At 39.8% G+C, this 17505-nt stretch overlaps 1 protein-coding gene across 8 annotated transcripts in view; it reads left to right on the forward strand.

The window, feature by feature from the left end:
• Positions 1-17505, forward strand: part of DTNB (dystrobrevin beta) — a 251360-nt gene that overhangs the window by 167811 nt on the left and 66044 nt on the right. For all 8 annotated transcript variants that reach the window (XM_034659796.1, XM_034659801.1, XM_034659799.1 and 5 more), the window contains exons 11-12: positions 10852-10941; positions 14378-14465. In XM_034659796.1, the coding sequence (XP_034515687.1) occupies positions 10852-10941; positions 14378-14465 (178 nt within the window). The remainder of the gene's footprint in view (positions 1-10851; positions 10942-14377; positions 14466-17505) is intronic.

Here is a 17505-nt window from a genome sequence, read left to right on the forward strand (position 1 = left end):
GGCGCCCTGGAAAAACATTTTTTAAAGGCCAGAAGAGGCCATAGTATAAATATTATTTCTGAGCTGAAGACACAGAGATGAGTTTCACTATCATAGTATTAAAATGGCTTTATGAGTGGCTGGCAAGGCAAAGGTTTTATCTTGTTATCTACAGAATACTACGGAATGACAAAAGGCACAATCTGCTGTGTTTTAGACTGAAAATAACAGAGATATTGGCGCAACTAAGAAAGGAGGCAAACTGAAATCGGTCAAAGCCAGAAACTATCCATTTGTGAAGTCAGGCTACTGATGCTCTTCCCTCCTGTGAAATGAGAATAAGAAGAGTTTGGTTGAGGGGCGCCCGGGTGGCTCACTCAGTTTCGTGTCTGACTCTTGATCTTAGCTCGGGTCTTGATCTCAGGGTCGTGAGTTCCATGCCCAGCATGGAGCCTACTTAAAAAAATTAAAAAGAAATAAATTAAAGAAGAGTTTGGTTGAAAAGAATTAATGAGGATTTAAGCATGATCATGAAACAGCCAGCTTGCATGAATTCTTCGTGAGGATCTCTCCAACACAACACAAGAATTACTTTTTTCTCCAATCTATTTTTGAGAGACAGAAAAGCAGAGTAATTGAAAATTAACACATAATCTTATGGGGCTGCAGGGTCCTCAGTGTTGGCAGATTTCCAAAGTCCATCTGATGGCCCGGGCAGACAGCCAGGTTTCAGCTGCTTCTGGGTTGGGATTAAATTCCATTTCCATTCAAGCATTTAAGGTAAACCCTTCAGCAGTTCTGACTCAGGTTAGTACAAACAAAAAGCTTGAGTATTTCCAAGTCCATACTTTAAAGCTGAAGTTTGAAAAATTGAAGCTTATAGAAGTATACTGACTAATGGTTTCCTCCTCTCATTGGACTAAGGCTAGAGGTTCTCAATGTGAGCAAGAAGTATGTCCGTTATGGACTGTCAGCAGAACCGAGGGGAAGAAGGAACAGGTCTGAGGAGAAAACTGTGAGTTCAGGGTTGCCGTGTTCAGACTGAGATGCCTGACAGATCCTGAGAGTGAAGATAGGCTGTGTGGATTTTGGATGTGGGGTGCCAAGGAAGGGGGTGGATGGTTCTCCTCCAGATCCTTTCTGGCTTAAGTTAAGGTACTTGCGGTTGAAACACAGGAGGAAGATTTGGCAAGAGAGCAAGATTATATGGAGTTAGAATTACCTGTGGGACACAGAGGAACCAGGCCTTAGCATGAGTTCTTGTCATCTGGGTTCTTCCCTCTACCTCAGATTCACACTAAACTACCTCAGATCACACTAGCAAAGGACAGACAGGTACTCAGAGCTAACAAATGACCAGTAGAGCCTACACACACACACAAACACACACACACACAAACACACACACACACACACACACAATTTTACCCATTTTTCACATCTGCCTTGGAGACTGTTAACTTGAATACCTCTTGACCGTATGTCCTGTTAAGAAGCTGACTCAGGGGCGCCTGGGTGGCTCAGTCGGTTAAGCATTTGCCTTGGGCTCAGGTCATGATCTCAGGGTCCTGGGATTGAGCCCTGCATTGGGCTCCCTGCTCAGCGGGAAGCCTGCTTCTCCTTCTGTCCCACCCTCTCTCATGGACTCTCTCTCTCTCATAAATAAATAAATAAATATCTTTAAAAAAAAAAAAAAGCTGACTCAGTGCAGTGCCCTGCTTTGTAGTGACATGCCAAGAGCTTGCACATTTAATGGAAATCCTTAAGGCAGTGCTGAAAGTGCTATGGTGATTTGGTTTAACCATGGTTTTTCATTCCTTTTAACGCCGAACTATTAAAATATTTCAACTTACTGTAGTAAAACAGATATTTAGAACAAATCAGTGCTGTGGTTAAAAAAAAAAAGTACTTCTTTCAATGGATCTTATTAGGAAACCTCCAGTCTACTCCCCACCTCACCCCCCAAAACAGCTTTTCCTTTGTCACCAGAGGGGTTTTTCTGAAATGCAAATCTAATGATATTATTTTCCTGGTCAAAACTTTCCAATGGCTCTTTCTGTCTACAGCACTGCCCAGTAGCATGGAAAGCACCATGGTAGTCACTAGCCATGTGAGGCTGTTAAGCACTTGAAATGTGACAGAGGAAGTGAATTTTTAATTTTATTTAATTTGAATTAATTTGAATTTAAACACGTACAATTGGCTAGTGGCAGCACAGTTCTGCAGGATTAGGCCCATATTCTACAGGATTAGGCAGCCGTGTCTGGGTCCCGCTTACTGTGGTGTCCTCGTCTCCTGGCACAGTGCCCAACACCTCGTAGGTGCTCCAGACATTGACTCAGATGCCCGGTTTCCACCAGAAGTGCTACTAGAATATCGTATATTCAGCCATGAAAATCACCTGCTTTTATGGATTGAATTGACATTTGTCAGCTTGACATTCATGTTCGTGAAGCTGTCCCAACATGACCATTGCTAGCCTCCCCAGCCCTGCGTTTTTTCACTCTTTTTACTCGGCTTCTACACACAGAATTACTCAAATCACTTACAGTTTCCCAAACAGGTTTCTGCACATGCTTCTTCTGCCTTTAATGCCTTCCCACCCTTTTCCCCTTTATTCCTGTCTTTGTCATCTAATTCTTCCTTCTTAACTTAGCTTCAACTCCTCCAGGAAGCCTTCCCTGATACCCTAAACTAGACTAAGTGTTCTTTCTTCCTCTGTGATCCGTAGCATCTTGTTTATATCAGTGTATTGTAATTACCTGTTTGTTCTATGCCTTTCTGGATAGACTCTAAGTTCCTTGAAGGTGAAGGCTCACCAGGCTTTATCCAAAAACTTACTTCTTTTCTCCAAATCTTGCTGTCACTTGCCTCTTAATCAATACTTACCCTGTTAGGAAAAGGATTTTCTTCTTCAATTACTTCAAGCACTGGCATCTTATAACATTGCCTGCTTATTCTATTCAGAGCAGAGAGACGAAGGACATGAGGTATAATGAAGCATCTGGTTCTACTCCAGTACGGCATCATTCACTCTAGCTGCCCCCGCCACTGGTTATCAGTCCCTTTTCTCTCCAAGAGTGAGAAACCTGGCTCCTGTCACCCACCAGCCATGTACTTATTGGTTTAGCCCTGGTTGCATGGATAGCGGTTTCAAAGTTGTTGATTTATTTCTTCAATAGATTGTTGAGATATAATTCATTCATCATACAATCCATCCACTTAAAGTGTATATGATCCGGTGGTTTTTGGTGTATTCAGAGTTGTGCGGCCATCGCCACATCAATTTTAGAACATTTTCGTCACCCCCCAGATTGATTTACTACCATAACATCACTCTCTGCAGTGCAGAGAATTGACTGTAGTGGGCAAGAGTGGAAGAGGAAAGCAAGCAAGGGCTGTTGGGTGGTCCACGTGGCACTTGGTGAGACTTTCCAGATGAGAAAGGGTAGGGGCAGGGGGGCCAGTGAATGGGGCTGGTGTGTGGGTCTGGTTTCAGAGAAGAGCCAACAGGACTGATTAACAGCTTGAATGTGGGGCATCAGGAAACAAGAGAAAGCCAGAGGCCTTCCACTTTGAGCTTGATGGTTGGGTGAGTGGTGATGGTGTTCATTTAAACTGGCCAGTTTGGGGGTGCAGCAGGTGAGGAAGTGGGTGGAGAGAGTCAGGGGTTTTAGTTTGAACATGTTAGGTTTGGATGTCTTTTAGGCAGCCAAGGGAAGGCCCTCAAATACACAATCCTGGAGCTTGAGAGAGGTCAGGGCTGGAGTTGCTAAATTGTGAGGATTACAGTAATACCTTTTTGGTAAGATTATCCTGAGAATAAGCAAAAGAGCATACATGAAATTCTCTGATAAGGTCATAGGTGCAAGTTTCTTGATAATGACTACTACGTTATCTTCTTTAATCCTTCCTATACTCTCTAAAGTAAGTAATACCTGAAGTAAATTGTGTATTACTATTATTTTACAGATGAGGGGACTAAAGCAGAGAGATTAATGTCCGGGCTCACACAGCAAGCAGGTGTATGTGGATTAAACCCAGGGCTCACACAGCAAGCAGGTGTATGTGGATTAAACCCAAGACCGCCTCACTCCAAAGCCCAGGCTCTGGTGGCTGTGCTCTCCTGCTTCCTGCCAAGTAATGAGTCCTGTTCCCAGGGCTACAGACTGCCACTCCAGAAGCAGCCTCTGCTTCTGACCTTGTCCCCGCCACAGCTTACCCTTCATCCTGTCTCACCACTCACATCCCTTTCCCACAGGGGTGCCTCTTCACTTCTGCCAAAGGCACCCTTTCTTGCTGCCCATAGAGGTTCTGCTGAAGCCATGAGACTTGAAAGTCCCCATCCTCTTGGAGAGCAGTTCTCACACTGGAAGCATCAGGAGCACCTGGAAGCTTGTTTCAAATGCGTGGAGTGGGGAGGGTGCCTCGTGAGGGAAAGAATGCTGCTCAGGTTCCCCCCCACACCCCCCAACCCCCCAGGAGAAGTGTGCTCGTAAATTGTCTCTCCTCTTTTAACTCTGGTTTATTCTACTCACCCTTGCTTTTACTGATCTCCCTAACTGGATAAAATTCTATTATGTCTTCTTTTTTTCTTCTTAAGTAATCTCTACACATAATGTGGGGGCTTCAGTTCATGATCCCAAGATCAAGAGTCACATGCTTTACTGCCTGAGCCAGCCAGGTGCCTCTTATTAGTCTTCTTAGAGGAGGACAGTGTCCCTCCCAGCATAACAGATACGACATTTACCATTTTACATTTATTTGTTTGATCATCTCTTTTTCTACTAGACCACTAGCACCAAGAGAGCAGCAGCCATGTCTGGGTCCTGCTTACTGTGGTGTCCTTGTCTCCTGGCACAGTGCCTGACACCTTGTAGGTGCTCCAGACATCGACTCAGATGCCCGGTTTCCACCAGAAGTGCTACTAGAATATCGTATATTCAGCCATGAAAATCACCTGCTTTTATGAATTGAATTGACATGTCAGTTTAGAATAGAACAATAATAATAATTATAGTAATTATTATTATTATTATTTCATATATTTATTACTTGTATGGGATTCTAAACTATTCCAAACTAGTGATTTTGCTTTAGAAAAACAGATTTCTAAAGCAAAACCTATTTGTAAGTTGGGGATTATATAGAGATTTATATTTTATCAAAAGGAAAGTGTTTAAATTCAAAAAAGTAAATATGGAAAAACAGATACATCTTTGAATGTGAGTATGTATATAGCACATGTATATCTAACATAATACCCACACCCCAACAGAGAATTGTCAGAAAATTCATGGACCCTTAAGTTCCTTATTTACTATAGACAGCTACTGATAATTCTTTTCATTTTGAAAAAAAAGATGCTTTTCATTTTGGTTTAGATCCCTAGTTATCTGGCAAATGACCCTAGTTCTGAATAGCAGTCTTCATAGAAAATTAAAATGGAGTTTAATGAACTGTTGCTTCTATAGTAAATGCTTCCAGTTTCATTCCTGCTATTCCTTTTGGAACACACCCTGGTCAGATTTCCACTTCTGTCCATTGCCAAAACCCGTTCTATCAAGACCAATGACGTCCTCAGTGTTAAACCCAGTGATGAATTCTCAGGACTTACCTGAGTTGATCTATCAGTGGCCGTTGACATAGATGATTGCTCCCTTCTACTTAAAACACTTTCCGTACTTGCCTCCAGGTGTCCTGCTCTTCTGGTTTTCCTCCTCCGTGGCTCTCTTAGCTAGTTTTTCCATACCATCTTGAACTCTAAATGTTAGTATACCAGAGGAACCACTTGTCTTTTCTGTTTGTCCTCCCCGTAGGTGACTCCATCTGGACTCAGCTTTTAATACTGTCTACATACCAGTGACTTCCAGACTTCTTTTTCTGGCCCAGACCTTTTCGCTGAGCTCTGACCTCATAGATCTTCCTCCTAATCAGTACCTTCACCTGGATATCTAATACAGATCTCACAATTAGCGTGTTCCAAACTGAGTTCCGTGTTTCCCCCTACCAAACCTGCCTCTCTCAGTCTTCCCCTTCTCAGTTAGTGGCAATCTTGTTCTTGTAGTTGCTCATTCAGAACTCCTGATGCTTCTCCCATCTAAGGCGTCAGATTATTAGATCAGCTTTATCCAAAAACACTGTCAAAATCTGCCCAGGATCTTGCCATTTCTTACCACTTCAACAGCTGCTGCTGTTCTCCTAGCCACTCTTGTCTCTCGTCTGGAATGTTGCAGGAAGCTTCTAATTAGCTGCTTCTTCCCCACTCTCTGACACTTCATCTTCCATAGTGCAAATGATATTATTAAAATATAAGTTAGAGCATACCCTGCCTCTGCTCAGAATCCACCAGCAACTTCTCCTATCAGAGTAAGAGCTGAAGCCCTTATGCTGGCCTTCTATAACAGTTCTACTTTTCAGTCTGTCTTCTAAAGAAGCAATTTTGTTTTGTTCTAATTTCTAGTTTGAAATAGACCAATACTTTACAAAAGTATAAAAATGGGTTACTACAGGGGTGCCTGAGTGGCTTACTTGGTTAAGCGGTCAACTCTTGATTTCGGCTGAGGTCATGACCTCAGAGTCGTGAGATCTAACCCCTCTACCCCCACCATCCCATGTCAACTCCACGCTCAGCACTGACTCTGTTTGTCCCTCTCCCTTCCCCCTCTCCAAGCCCTGCTTGCACTAACACACGCACTTGCACGTGCTCTCTCTCTTAAATAAATAAATAAATAAATAAATAAAATCTTTTTAAAAAATGAGTTACTACAGAGAGAACTTCCTTTGGTCATAGTGAAGTAACTGATGTCAGATTAGTTCTCCCACTATAAACTTCTAGAAAACTATTCTAACTAAAGCAACTGTTTTCAGAAATTAGACAGCAAGTAGGGCAGGACCATTCTCTGAGGGAAAGGAAATAAATGAGGAGAGTCCTGTGATTGCCCAGGCTTTCTACTGGGAGGCATTTACTAAAGCCTAGTGCTGGAGACAAGCAGGGCAAGCCCTATTTGCTGAGAATATGGAAGGAGAGAGTGGAGTTTGGGGATGCTGGAATTTGCCGGGAGGAATACCAGGGGGAGGCAGCATGCAGAGAAAGAGCTCCATAAACCTGCGTACAGGTCCCTTATGTCTTTGGCTGAAAACTAAGCTGCATTTGCATAGGATGAGATTTCAGAAGACGCCAAAGAACATCTACCTGGAAAAGAACAAGTCCCAGGGATTAGAAAGTGGAACAGCTGATCAAGCTCAACCTGTTGTTTGGGTTCCAACCAACCAAAGTAGAGACATCCTCAAACACTGGGGGCGTTCAGTAAAGACCCCAGAAGGGCCACAGTTTAGGAGCAGGGTGAAAATAGCCCTAGATAAAAGTTCCCCTAGATCTGCACTGCTGAAACTTTAACACAGGCCTCAAGAGGACCAACCTGTCCACAATTAAATTAACTGACTACCAGGTTCTTTAGAAGAAGACAACAAAATCCAGACATTCAGCAATGTAATTCTCACAATTTCCATCATCCAATAAAAATTTACAGGATATAGGAAGCAGCAGGAAAATATGTTCTGTAACCAGAATAAAATTAGTCAATATAAACAGATCCAGAAATAACAGGCATGATGCAGTGAACAGAGCTGGACTTTAAAATGGCCACAAAGGGGCACCTGGGTGCTCAGTTGGTTAAGCGTCTGCGTTTGGCTCAGATCATGATCTCCAGGTCCTGAGATTGAGCCCCCTGTACGGCTTCCTCCTTAGCAGGGAGTCTGCTTCTCTCTCTCTCCCTCTGCCTGTCCTCTCTGCTCATTCTCTCTCTCTCAAATAAATAAATAAAAATCTTTAAAAAAAAAAACCCAACCACAATAAATACCAAAAATGTAAAGGAAAATATTAACATAATGAGCAAAAAAAAATGGAAATATAAAGGAACCAACTATAAACATAATTGGAAGTTTCTGCATATATATTCTGCTTCAATGACAAAAAGTTGTAAATTAAAAAATAGAACTTCTAGAGTTGAAAGACATAATACCCGAAATGAAAAAGTCAGTAGATGGACTTAACAGTATATCAGAAATTACAGAACTTAAAGACATAGCAATACAAACTCCAAAATGCAATGCTGAAAAATGAACGGAGCTGCCAAGACCTGTGGGACAATGGTAAGCAGCCTAACAGAGGAAGTAGAGAAAGTTTATTTCAGAAATATTTTTTTCCAAATTTCCAAATTTTTACAAATTTGATGAAAACTGTAAACCCATAGATACAAGAAGCTCAACAAACTATAATCAGGATAAACAGAGAAAACCATACCAAGGCACATCACAATCAAATTGCTGAAAACCAGTGATGAAGTATTAAAAGCAGCGAGAGGAAAAAAGATGTTATATACAGGGGAAAAAAGATAAGCTTTTTGAAGTGATTTCTCAGGAAAAACAATGCACATGGAGTGCCTAGGTGGCTCAGTCGGTTAAGCGTTTGCCTTCACTCAGGTCATGATCCCAGGGTTCTGGGATGGAGCCCCACATCAGGCTCCCTGCTCAGTGGGGAGTCTGCTTCTCCCTCTGCCTGCCACTCCTGCTGCTTGTGCTTGTGCTCTCTCTCTCTCTCAAATAAATAACAAAATCTTTAAAAAAAAAATGTGTACTAGCAGAAAATTGAATGGCATTTGAAAGTAGTGAGAGAACCTGTTTTTATTCCTTCTAAAATATATAGATTTCCTATCTTTATCCACAGAAAAATTCTAGAAGTAGTGATCATCCAGGAACAGGGAGCACCGTAGTACCCTAACTGCGGTCTCTAAACACTCTTTCCTGGTAAAGGGAACCTGCAATCTTTGAAGGAATAGTTGATTCCGAGTGCCGGGCAGGACATACACAAGACGAGATTGGGGCATCTTACTGTGTCAACCAAGGAAGCTGATGATATCTAATGGATGTATTAGATTAACACAGGAGCCTACTTATAGGAGTTCCCATTGGCCAAAGATAGGACAATTTGAGCATCAAAAAGATGATTGTAATGGAGTGAAGCAATCAGATACATATAAAAATCTATGAATTCATAATGATACTAAAAAAGAAAACTCCCTGGTAACCATTGGAGGTTGCTAGGGCACTAATTCATTGTTCTGAAATTTGTTAAATACTAAGAAATGCCAACCATTTGTTTTACCTTTTCTGAATGATTAATATTTCAAGATAAACAGAGAAAACTAATAAATGCGGAAAAGATGATAAAATTGGAAACTATATCTTTGTAAACCCCCCTCTCCCAAGAAATAATGAATCTAGGCAAAATCATTAGTAAATGCTAAAACCATTAGGTGAAAAGTTGATGGAGGACTTTATAATGGAGAGATGTAACCATTAACATCTGAATCCACTGATCAATATTTATATTCCCTTACGTGTCCCCTATTTGATTTATAAGTATACCATATTACCTACAACAGATTCTAGCCCCTTCTCAAAAAATGAAACGAAAGCAGAAACTTTAATCAAGTCTCTAGCTGTAGCCACAGGGGATAGAGAAACAAATTAAATGGCACCAAGGAAACAATCAGTCAAATCCGGAATGTAGGGCATGTTACTAGGTAACCTGCTTTCTTCACAAGTAAATGACATGACAGAAACAAGGAAAAGGAAGAACTGTTGTAGATTAAAAACAGAAACATATCAACCAAATGCAATGTGTGTGGACCTTGTTGGAATCTTGATTCTAAACATAGAGGGATTTTTTTTTAAGATTTGAGAAAATTTTCAGATGGACTGAGTTAAAATTTTGTTAATTTTTTTTTTAGTTGTGATGATAGCATTGTGGTTATGCAGATTAAGTACTCCCAAATGAAATAATAAATTGTCTGGGATTTGCTCCAGCTATCTCTTTCTAGACAAAAAGTTGAGCAAAGGAAGAATAGATTCAATAAGTTGACAAAATGTTGGTTTTTGTTGAAGTTTGGTGATGGTTATGTAAAAAGTAGTCATTAGTTTACTCTCCATTTTGTGCATGGTTTAACATTTCTGGAGTAAAACATTTTTAGAAACTTTTGTGTTTAAGGACCTTTTGAATGTCTGTAAAAGAGCCTCACTCGGGGATGCCTGGGTGGCTCAGTTGTTGGGCATCTGCCTTTGGCCCAAGTCATGATCCCAGGGTCCTGGGATCAAGCTCTGCTTCGGGCTCCCCTACTCAGCGGGGAGTGCTTCTCCCTCTCCCACTCCCCCTGCTTGTGTTCCCTCTCTCACTGTCTCTCTGTCAAATAAATAAATAAAATCTTTAAAAAAAAAAGCCTCACTCAGAATGTATACAGTGTTGTCTTACAATGAGAAACAACTCTAACAAGTTGGGTATAAGAATCAGTTTTATGGGAAAAAATAGAATGATGCTAAAGGCAGTATGCTTATAGAAATAACAGGGTTTAACTGCTTTCATGAGGTAACACTGAAAATTCTTTACGTGTAGACAAAAGCTATAAAAGCATTAGGGGGCATTTGGTGATATTAAATAGACCCACTCTGCCTGTTTTTCCACATTGGCCATTTCCTCAAAGGTGCATCCCTCCCAGAGCCCAGAACCTGGATATGACTGGGGGGGCAGGGCTTCTTGGTGACCCCTCCTTGGTTTCTCCTGTTCAGAGGCTGAAGAGTCAGTCAGCCAAGGCTGTTTCCTAAGAGACTGCTTTTGTTCAAAGGATTTGTAAAATGTATTTTCTATGGTCTAACACCATATTCCATTATGCATTGTGGTTTTTTATTGTTTTCCTTATCATGATTTATAATTTTTTTATTTTTCTTTGAAGTTTGCCCATTTTAATCCATGTTCATTTCTCACTCTGTACGTGTTTGTGTTGTGCTTGCTGTCTTTGCCTCCGTTGTTCCTAGGTTACAGTATAGCCAGGATATACCCAGTCCCTTGGCCGATGAGCATGCGCTGATAGCCTCCTATGTGGCCCGTCTTCAGCACTGTGCACGGTCAGTGGTAGACAGCGGCAGCAGGCGGGGAGCCAAGGGCTGATCAGAGGGAGGGAGAGCTGTGTTACCTGGGCTTGCCAACTGGAAAAAGCTCTGCATGTGGGGTTTTTCTTGAGAAGCTACCAGCTATGTTTGGCAGAGTTTAAATAATTGCTAAGCATTAACTTCTGAAAGAGAAGGAGCCTTGCCAAGCCCGGGCACTTACCTAAACATATAGTCAGAAATGCTCTTTTAAAGTGGAGTTCACTTCCTTCAGCTTACACTTAAAGGCTATGTAAATCTCAACAGATAGGCAGTCCCAGAGATGGACATTCACAGAGCTATTTGATGCAACCTCTCACTGCTCGTTCTTGTCTAAATAACGAAACCTTTCTGTCGACGAGCGTAGGGTTGATCAACCCACAGATATCTCACTTTGTCCAATCTTTGATACCATCACCTTGTAACATTTTTGCATGTTACGTCATCTCTTCTTCCAAATCTATCATTATCGATTATTTAAACCAGTGGTTTGCAGCAGTGGTATTGGATCATTGTCATTTGCGCGAGACTTTTCCCAAATGATATGCACCTCCTCACATGATAATTATATGTATTGCAATAACTCCATATTCCCCTTTCTCTGAAAACTACTGGTAGTGACTCACCATTAATTAATGGTGGAAATACGCCTGGTTCCTCAGTGGGTTAGGATAGGAAAACGTTTGTTAACCACTAACTACAGCAAAGTTAACCCTTTAAAAGAATTAATACCAAACAACGTGCTGTTATATTCAGGTAGACCCAAAGCTACCTGTCCACTCTGTGCCCATAGCCACCACCATTCTGCAAGGAGAATAGCAGGTAAAGTCTAAATAATGTAAAGCCATCCCTCCTACTCTATGTAGTAGCAGATAGATTCTTATTCTTAGAGAGGAAGCATAATTTATTAACTAAGCACATAAGAGAAGCTGGGGCCTTACATTTTGATCTTAGTTTTGCCCAGAACATGCCATGACTCTGTGGGAAGGTCATTTGACCTTGTTTTTATTTCCTGTGATAATAAGAATAAATAATAAATGTGAAAAAATATATATTTGGAAAGGACTGTTTTCTGTATTATACTTCATACCATTTCCCATAGTTTTGCCAGTGTGACTAAATAGCATTGATATTTTTAGGCATTTATTTAACTCTAAAGTCTACTTTCCTACTTCCCAAGTATGTTTAATAGGCTTTTTCTACAGGAGGGAAGGAAAGGCCTGATAATTGTGCATCATATCACCAAGAGTGCCTCTTCAGCCAACGGATGATTTCCGTGAGCTCTGTCCCAGCTCCTTGGGTCTCTAGGAATAGAGTTGTCTCATCCCTGGCAGGACAGCTTACTTATTATCAGTAAGGGCAGTTGTCCAGGTGATTAAAAGTTTCCATGGTGAAAATAGAAGCAGAATGTTGGCAGAGACTGCAGCCTGATATTTCAGCCCCAAAAGATTTATGGGAGGTTTAGCTAAGGTCCTTGAGCATCCTGGCTTAGGGATTAGGCTTCCTGAGCAAGAACTGGTGGCTGGGAGCCCTGGGAGAGCATGAGGATTGGGTGAGTACTGCATCTCTTCTTGATTTATAGTCTAAGGAGCTGAGCTTCATGCTTCCTCAAAGAAGTCAGAAATTTCCTGGCTAATTCTGAAAATGAAAGTCAGCTCAAGCAGAAAAATAAGGAACCTTTCTCATTTTCCTCTTAATTTTCATTGACCTTAAAACCTCTCATCAACATAAAGTTCTAGTTTCTGGCTGGAAAGCATAGCCAATTAAAGCAACCATGTTGTCCACACTTGGGTATAAATGACAAGTAGAATTAACCTTCTTGGGGAGATGGAACATGGTGGAGGAGGGGGAGCTCTTTTGCACAGAGGAAAAAATCAAGTTTTTGTTATATCCCTTGCCAAAAGGAAGGACAGCCACTTTAAGTCCCATTTCTTGGGTTGCCAATCCCTCTGTAATAGTATCCACTTGTATAATTAAATGTTCTTTTTTTTTTTAAGTTAAAGGTAGTTGTCTTATTTCCAACAAACAACTTTAAGGTACAAATATTACAGTTCGGCCTTGACCTTGGGGCCTTGACCCTAATGTATTAAAGCCAACTGATGGTAGCATGTTCTTATTACAAGATCATCTTGTGAGAGGATTGATGATACAGACTGACATTTGCATACGTAAACTTATAAAGTATTCAGAAGTGGCACAGACAGAAGAAGTACGTTAAAAAAAAACATCCTAGAGGAAAGACCAAGTTAAGTTTAAAGAATTAGCCACAACGATAGAAATATAGGACAGTGAAAAAAATCTAGGAAAAATACAGTTGATTCTATACATGAAAAGGTCAGACACATCTCTTGTTTTAACTTCACCCTTCCCGGATTCCCCCCAGTAATTATTACAAGATTTGATGAGTATTGAACTCATGTCTTTAAATTTTTTTGTATTACTCATCATGTTGCTAAATTCTATTCAAAGGTTTTTGGAATGCCGAGAACCAAGGGCCAAAGTAGAAGCAGGGTGCAACAGCCATCTCTGGTCAGTCGTCATCATCACTGTTACCTTAAAGCATCTGCCAGACTTAAACAGAATTCTACAGCCACAGTCCCTGTTAATCTAGGAGTGCCCTGCTATGGATAAATGACAGTTGATGTAACATGTTAAATTAAAGGAGTCCGTTATTTCATAATCCTGTCAAAAGTTCACCGCATCACGTATACACAGAGCTAGCCTACTACTCAAGATCGCTTCTTTCATCCAGGTGCAGCAGTATCTGATATCCCAGCTAGGCAGGTCTTAAAGACCTTAAAGTTAGGGTGCTGGTACACTCGTGAAAGAGTAATGGACTAAATTAATTCAGTCTAAGATGGACTATACTTGTGGAACAAGCATGATAAAAGAAGGGAAAGAAGCATTGAAAGGGAATGTTTGATACCATGGGTTCTTCTCCAACTTTACCATATGTTGGACCTGCCCTTGCCTGGGCTCCTCAGTTTTGTTTAGCCAGTGTTAAGTGTACTTTTCTTCAGCCCTCTGTTTTTCATGATACTTTAGTTTTCTCTTGGCCTTTAAAATTCAAGACCTATGTCTAAAAGTTATAAGTTTTTCCAAAACATTTGATTAGAAATCCCCCCCCGGCTTTGCAGATACTCTGTCTTTTCTCAGACCTTGCATTCAAAAGGAAGTGCCCCTTCTTATGGTGTAGGAACAGGGGGGATGCTGCTGAAGAGAGAGGGCATGTGTGGTCTCATCATTTCTCTAAACCACCTTTCTCTCAGAAGACCATTAGTATCTATGACCTAGGCCTCTGTTTCTTTTACTACCATATTTTTTACAAGCTTTCTCCCATCCATTCTTTCTAAGAGAAAAGCAAGGGTAGGGAATGTTTAATGGACACCTATTAAATTTTTTGTCTCTTTGGCAGTGTCCTGGACAGTCCCAGCCGACTGGATGAGGAACACCGACTTATAGCTCGCTATGCTGCCCGGCTGGCTGCAGAAGCTGGAAACATGGTGAGTAAATAGAAGGTCCTAGTACAGTAGCAGAAATTAGCATTATTTTAATATACAAATGGTAGAGTGATGGTAAACATGAAACTTAGGAGAATAGGTACCTCAGGAACAGAAGGAGAGGAGTGGGTTTAGGGAAGGGATTATAGTGGCCTTTAATTTTATCTACAGTATCCTCTTTAAAAAATGAATCAAGAAAATCAAAGAGCTAGAATTTGGTTCTTTAAAAAGCAACAAAATTAATTACCCCCTAGAAATCTTGATCAAGGAAAAAGGAAAGAAAACACAAATTACTAATATCAGAAGGGATAAAAGGGATAAAAAATATCAGAAGGGATAAAAAGAAAGGACATTACTACAGACCCTATAGATATAAGGATGATAAGGGAATATTATGAACAACTTTTGCCAATAAATTCAGCAACCTAGATGAAATAGACAAATTCCTTGAAAGAAACAAATTGAGGGTTGCTTGGCTGGCTCAGTCAGAAGAGCATGCAACTCTTGATCTTGAAGCTGTGGGTTCAATCCCCATGTGGGGTGTAGAAATTACTGAAAAATAAAATCTTAAAAAAAAGACACAAATTAACAAAACTGACATAAGAATAAATAGAAAATCTAAATAGTCCTAAATCTGTTAAGGACATTGAATATGTAATTAACTTCCCACAAAGAAAACTCTAAGCTCAGAGGGCTTAACTGTTGAATACTAACATATATTTAAGGAAGAAATAATAACAATCTGATGTAAATTCTCAAAAAATAGAGGAAGAAGGAACACTTTCCAAGTCATTTTATCAGGCTACTCTAACCTGATATAAAAACAAAAAAAAAGCCATTACAAGAAAAGAAATTCCATAACCAATTTTCTCATGAACATGGATGAAAAAACCTTTAACAAAATATTACCAAATTGAATCCAGCAATATGTAAAAAGGATAATACTCCATGATCAAGTGAGATTTATCCTAGGAGTGCAGATCCATTTAATACATAAAAATCAGCCAACGTATTTCACCATATTACCAGTTTAAAAAAGAAAATTATAAGATCATTTCAATAGGTGCAGAAAAAATATTTGACAATATAGTACCCGTTTATGATAGATAACATTTCTCAATATACCAGGAGTAGAAGAAGCTTCTTCAATCTGATAAAGAAACACAAAAAGCCTACAGCTAATATTATACCACAAGGTTAAATTTTGGAGTATTTCTCCTACCTAATATTGAGAACAAGCTAAGGTGTCCACTTTTCACCACCTCTATTCAAAATCGTACTAGAGGTCTTAGCCAGTACAACATGACAAGAAAAAAAGCATACATGTTGGAAACGAAGACGTAAAGCTGTCATTACTTGCAGACGACATGATTATGTAGAGACAGTCCTAAGAAGTCTACAAAAAACACCCCTAGAACAGATATGTGACTTTATAGCAGTGTTGCAGGATATGAAGTCAAAGTACAAAAATTGATTAAATTTCCATCTACTAGCAGTAATTAGAAAACTAAATTTAGGAAGAACACCATTTACTATAAGATTAAAAAACATCAAATGCTTATGGATAAATTTAATGAAAGATGTTAAGACTGAAAACTATAAAATATTGCTGAGAAGAATTAAGAAAACCTAAATAAGTGGAGAGGTATGCCATGGAATATTTAGATTCAATATTGTTAAGATCGCGGATTTTTCCAAATTAATCTATAGATTCATTACCAATCAAAATCCCAATAGACTTTGAAGAAGTTGGCCAATTGGTTTTAAAATATATTTGGAAACCAGAGGACTTAGAAAAACCAAAAGAGTCTTTCAAAAGAACAAAGTTGGAGGACTTAACCCTACTTGACATCAAGACTTACTGTAAAGCCACAATAATCAAGAAAGTGTGATACTGGTGAAAGGATAGACAAATAAGTCATCCATAAAGTAAACTCAGATGTATACGGTCAAATGACTTTTTTTGACAAGGCACGAAAGAAATTCAATTGGGAAAGGAAAATCTTTCTAACAAGTGCTTCTGGCACAACTATATATTTATATGAAGTAAAGAACCTCAACCCCTTCCTCACACTTTACATAGAAACCAGTTTGAAATGTACCATAAATTTAAACATAAAAGCTATAACCTTAAAGAAGACTTAGAAAAATATCTTCATGACCTTGGAGCAGGCAAAGAATTGTTAGAGGAATCATGAACCATTAAAAACTAATAAGTTGGACCCTACTGAAAATAAAATCTTTCCGTGATCAAAAGATACTATTAAAAAAATAGACAGGGGCGCCTGGGTGGCACAGCGGTTAAGCGTCTGCCTTCGGCTCAGGGCGTGATCCTGGTGTTGTGGGATTNCTGATCAAAAGATACTATTAAAAAAATAGACAAACCACAACCTAGAAGAAGTTATCTGCAACACATGTGTGACAAAGGACAAACTATGTAAAGAATTCCTGCAGCCCAATAAGAAGACAACTCCCAATTTTTAAATGGTCTAAAGACTTGGACAGACACTTCGCAGAAGAAGATACACAAATGCGCAATAGGCACGTGAAAAGGGGCTTTCCTGATATCGTTAATCATCAGGAAAAAAAATAAAAAAATAGACAAACCACAACCTAAAAGAAGTTATCTGCAACACATGTGTGACAAAGGACAAACTATGTAAAGAATTCCTGCAGCCCAATAAGAAGACAACTCCCAATTTTTAAATCGTCTAAAGACTTGGACAGACACTTCGCAGAAGAAGATACACAAATGCGCAATAGGCACGTGAAAAGGGGCTTTCCTGATATCGTTAATCATCAGGAAAATGACAGTTAAAACCATAATGACCCACTAGAGTGATTAAAATGAGAAAGATTGACAACATCAATTGTTAGAGACGATGTGGAGCAAATGGAATTCTCATACATCACACACCACAAGTACGTGCAATTTGATTCCATGTACATGAAATTCTGGAAAAGGTAAAATTGATTTATAGTGATGGAGATCACATCAGGGACTATTTCTGGGAATGGGGATATTGAAGAGAGGTGAAGAAAC

The sequence above is a fragment of the Ailuropoda melanoleuca genome, chromosome 4 (assembly GCF_002007445.2).
Source record: "Ailuropoda melanoleuca isolate Jingjing chromosome 4, ASM200744v2, whole genome shotgun sequence".
NCBI lineage: Eukaryota > Metazoa > Chordata > Mammalia > Carnivora > Ursidae > Ailuropoda > Ailuropoda melanoleuca.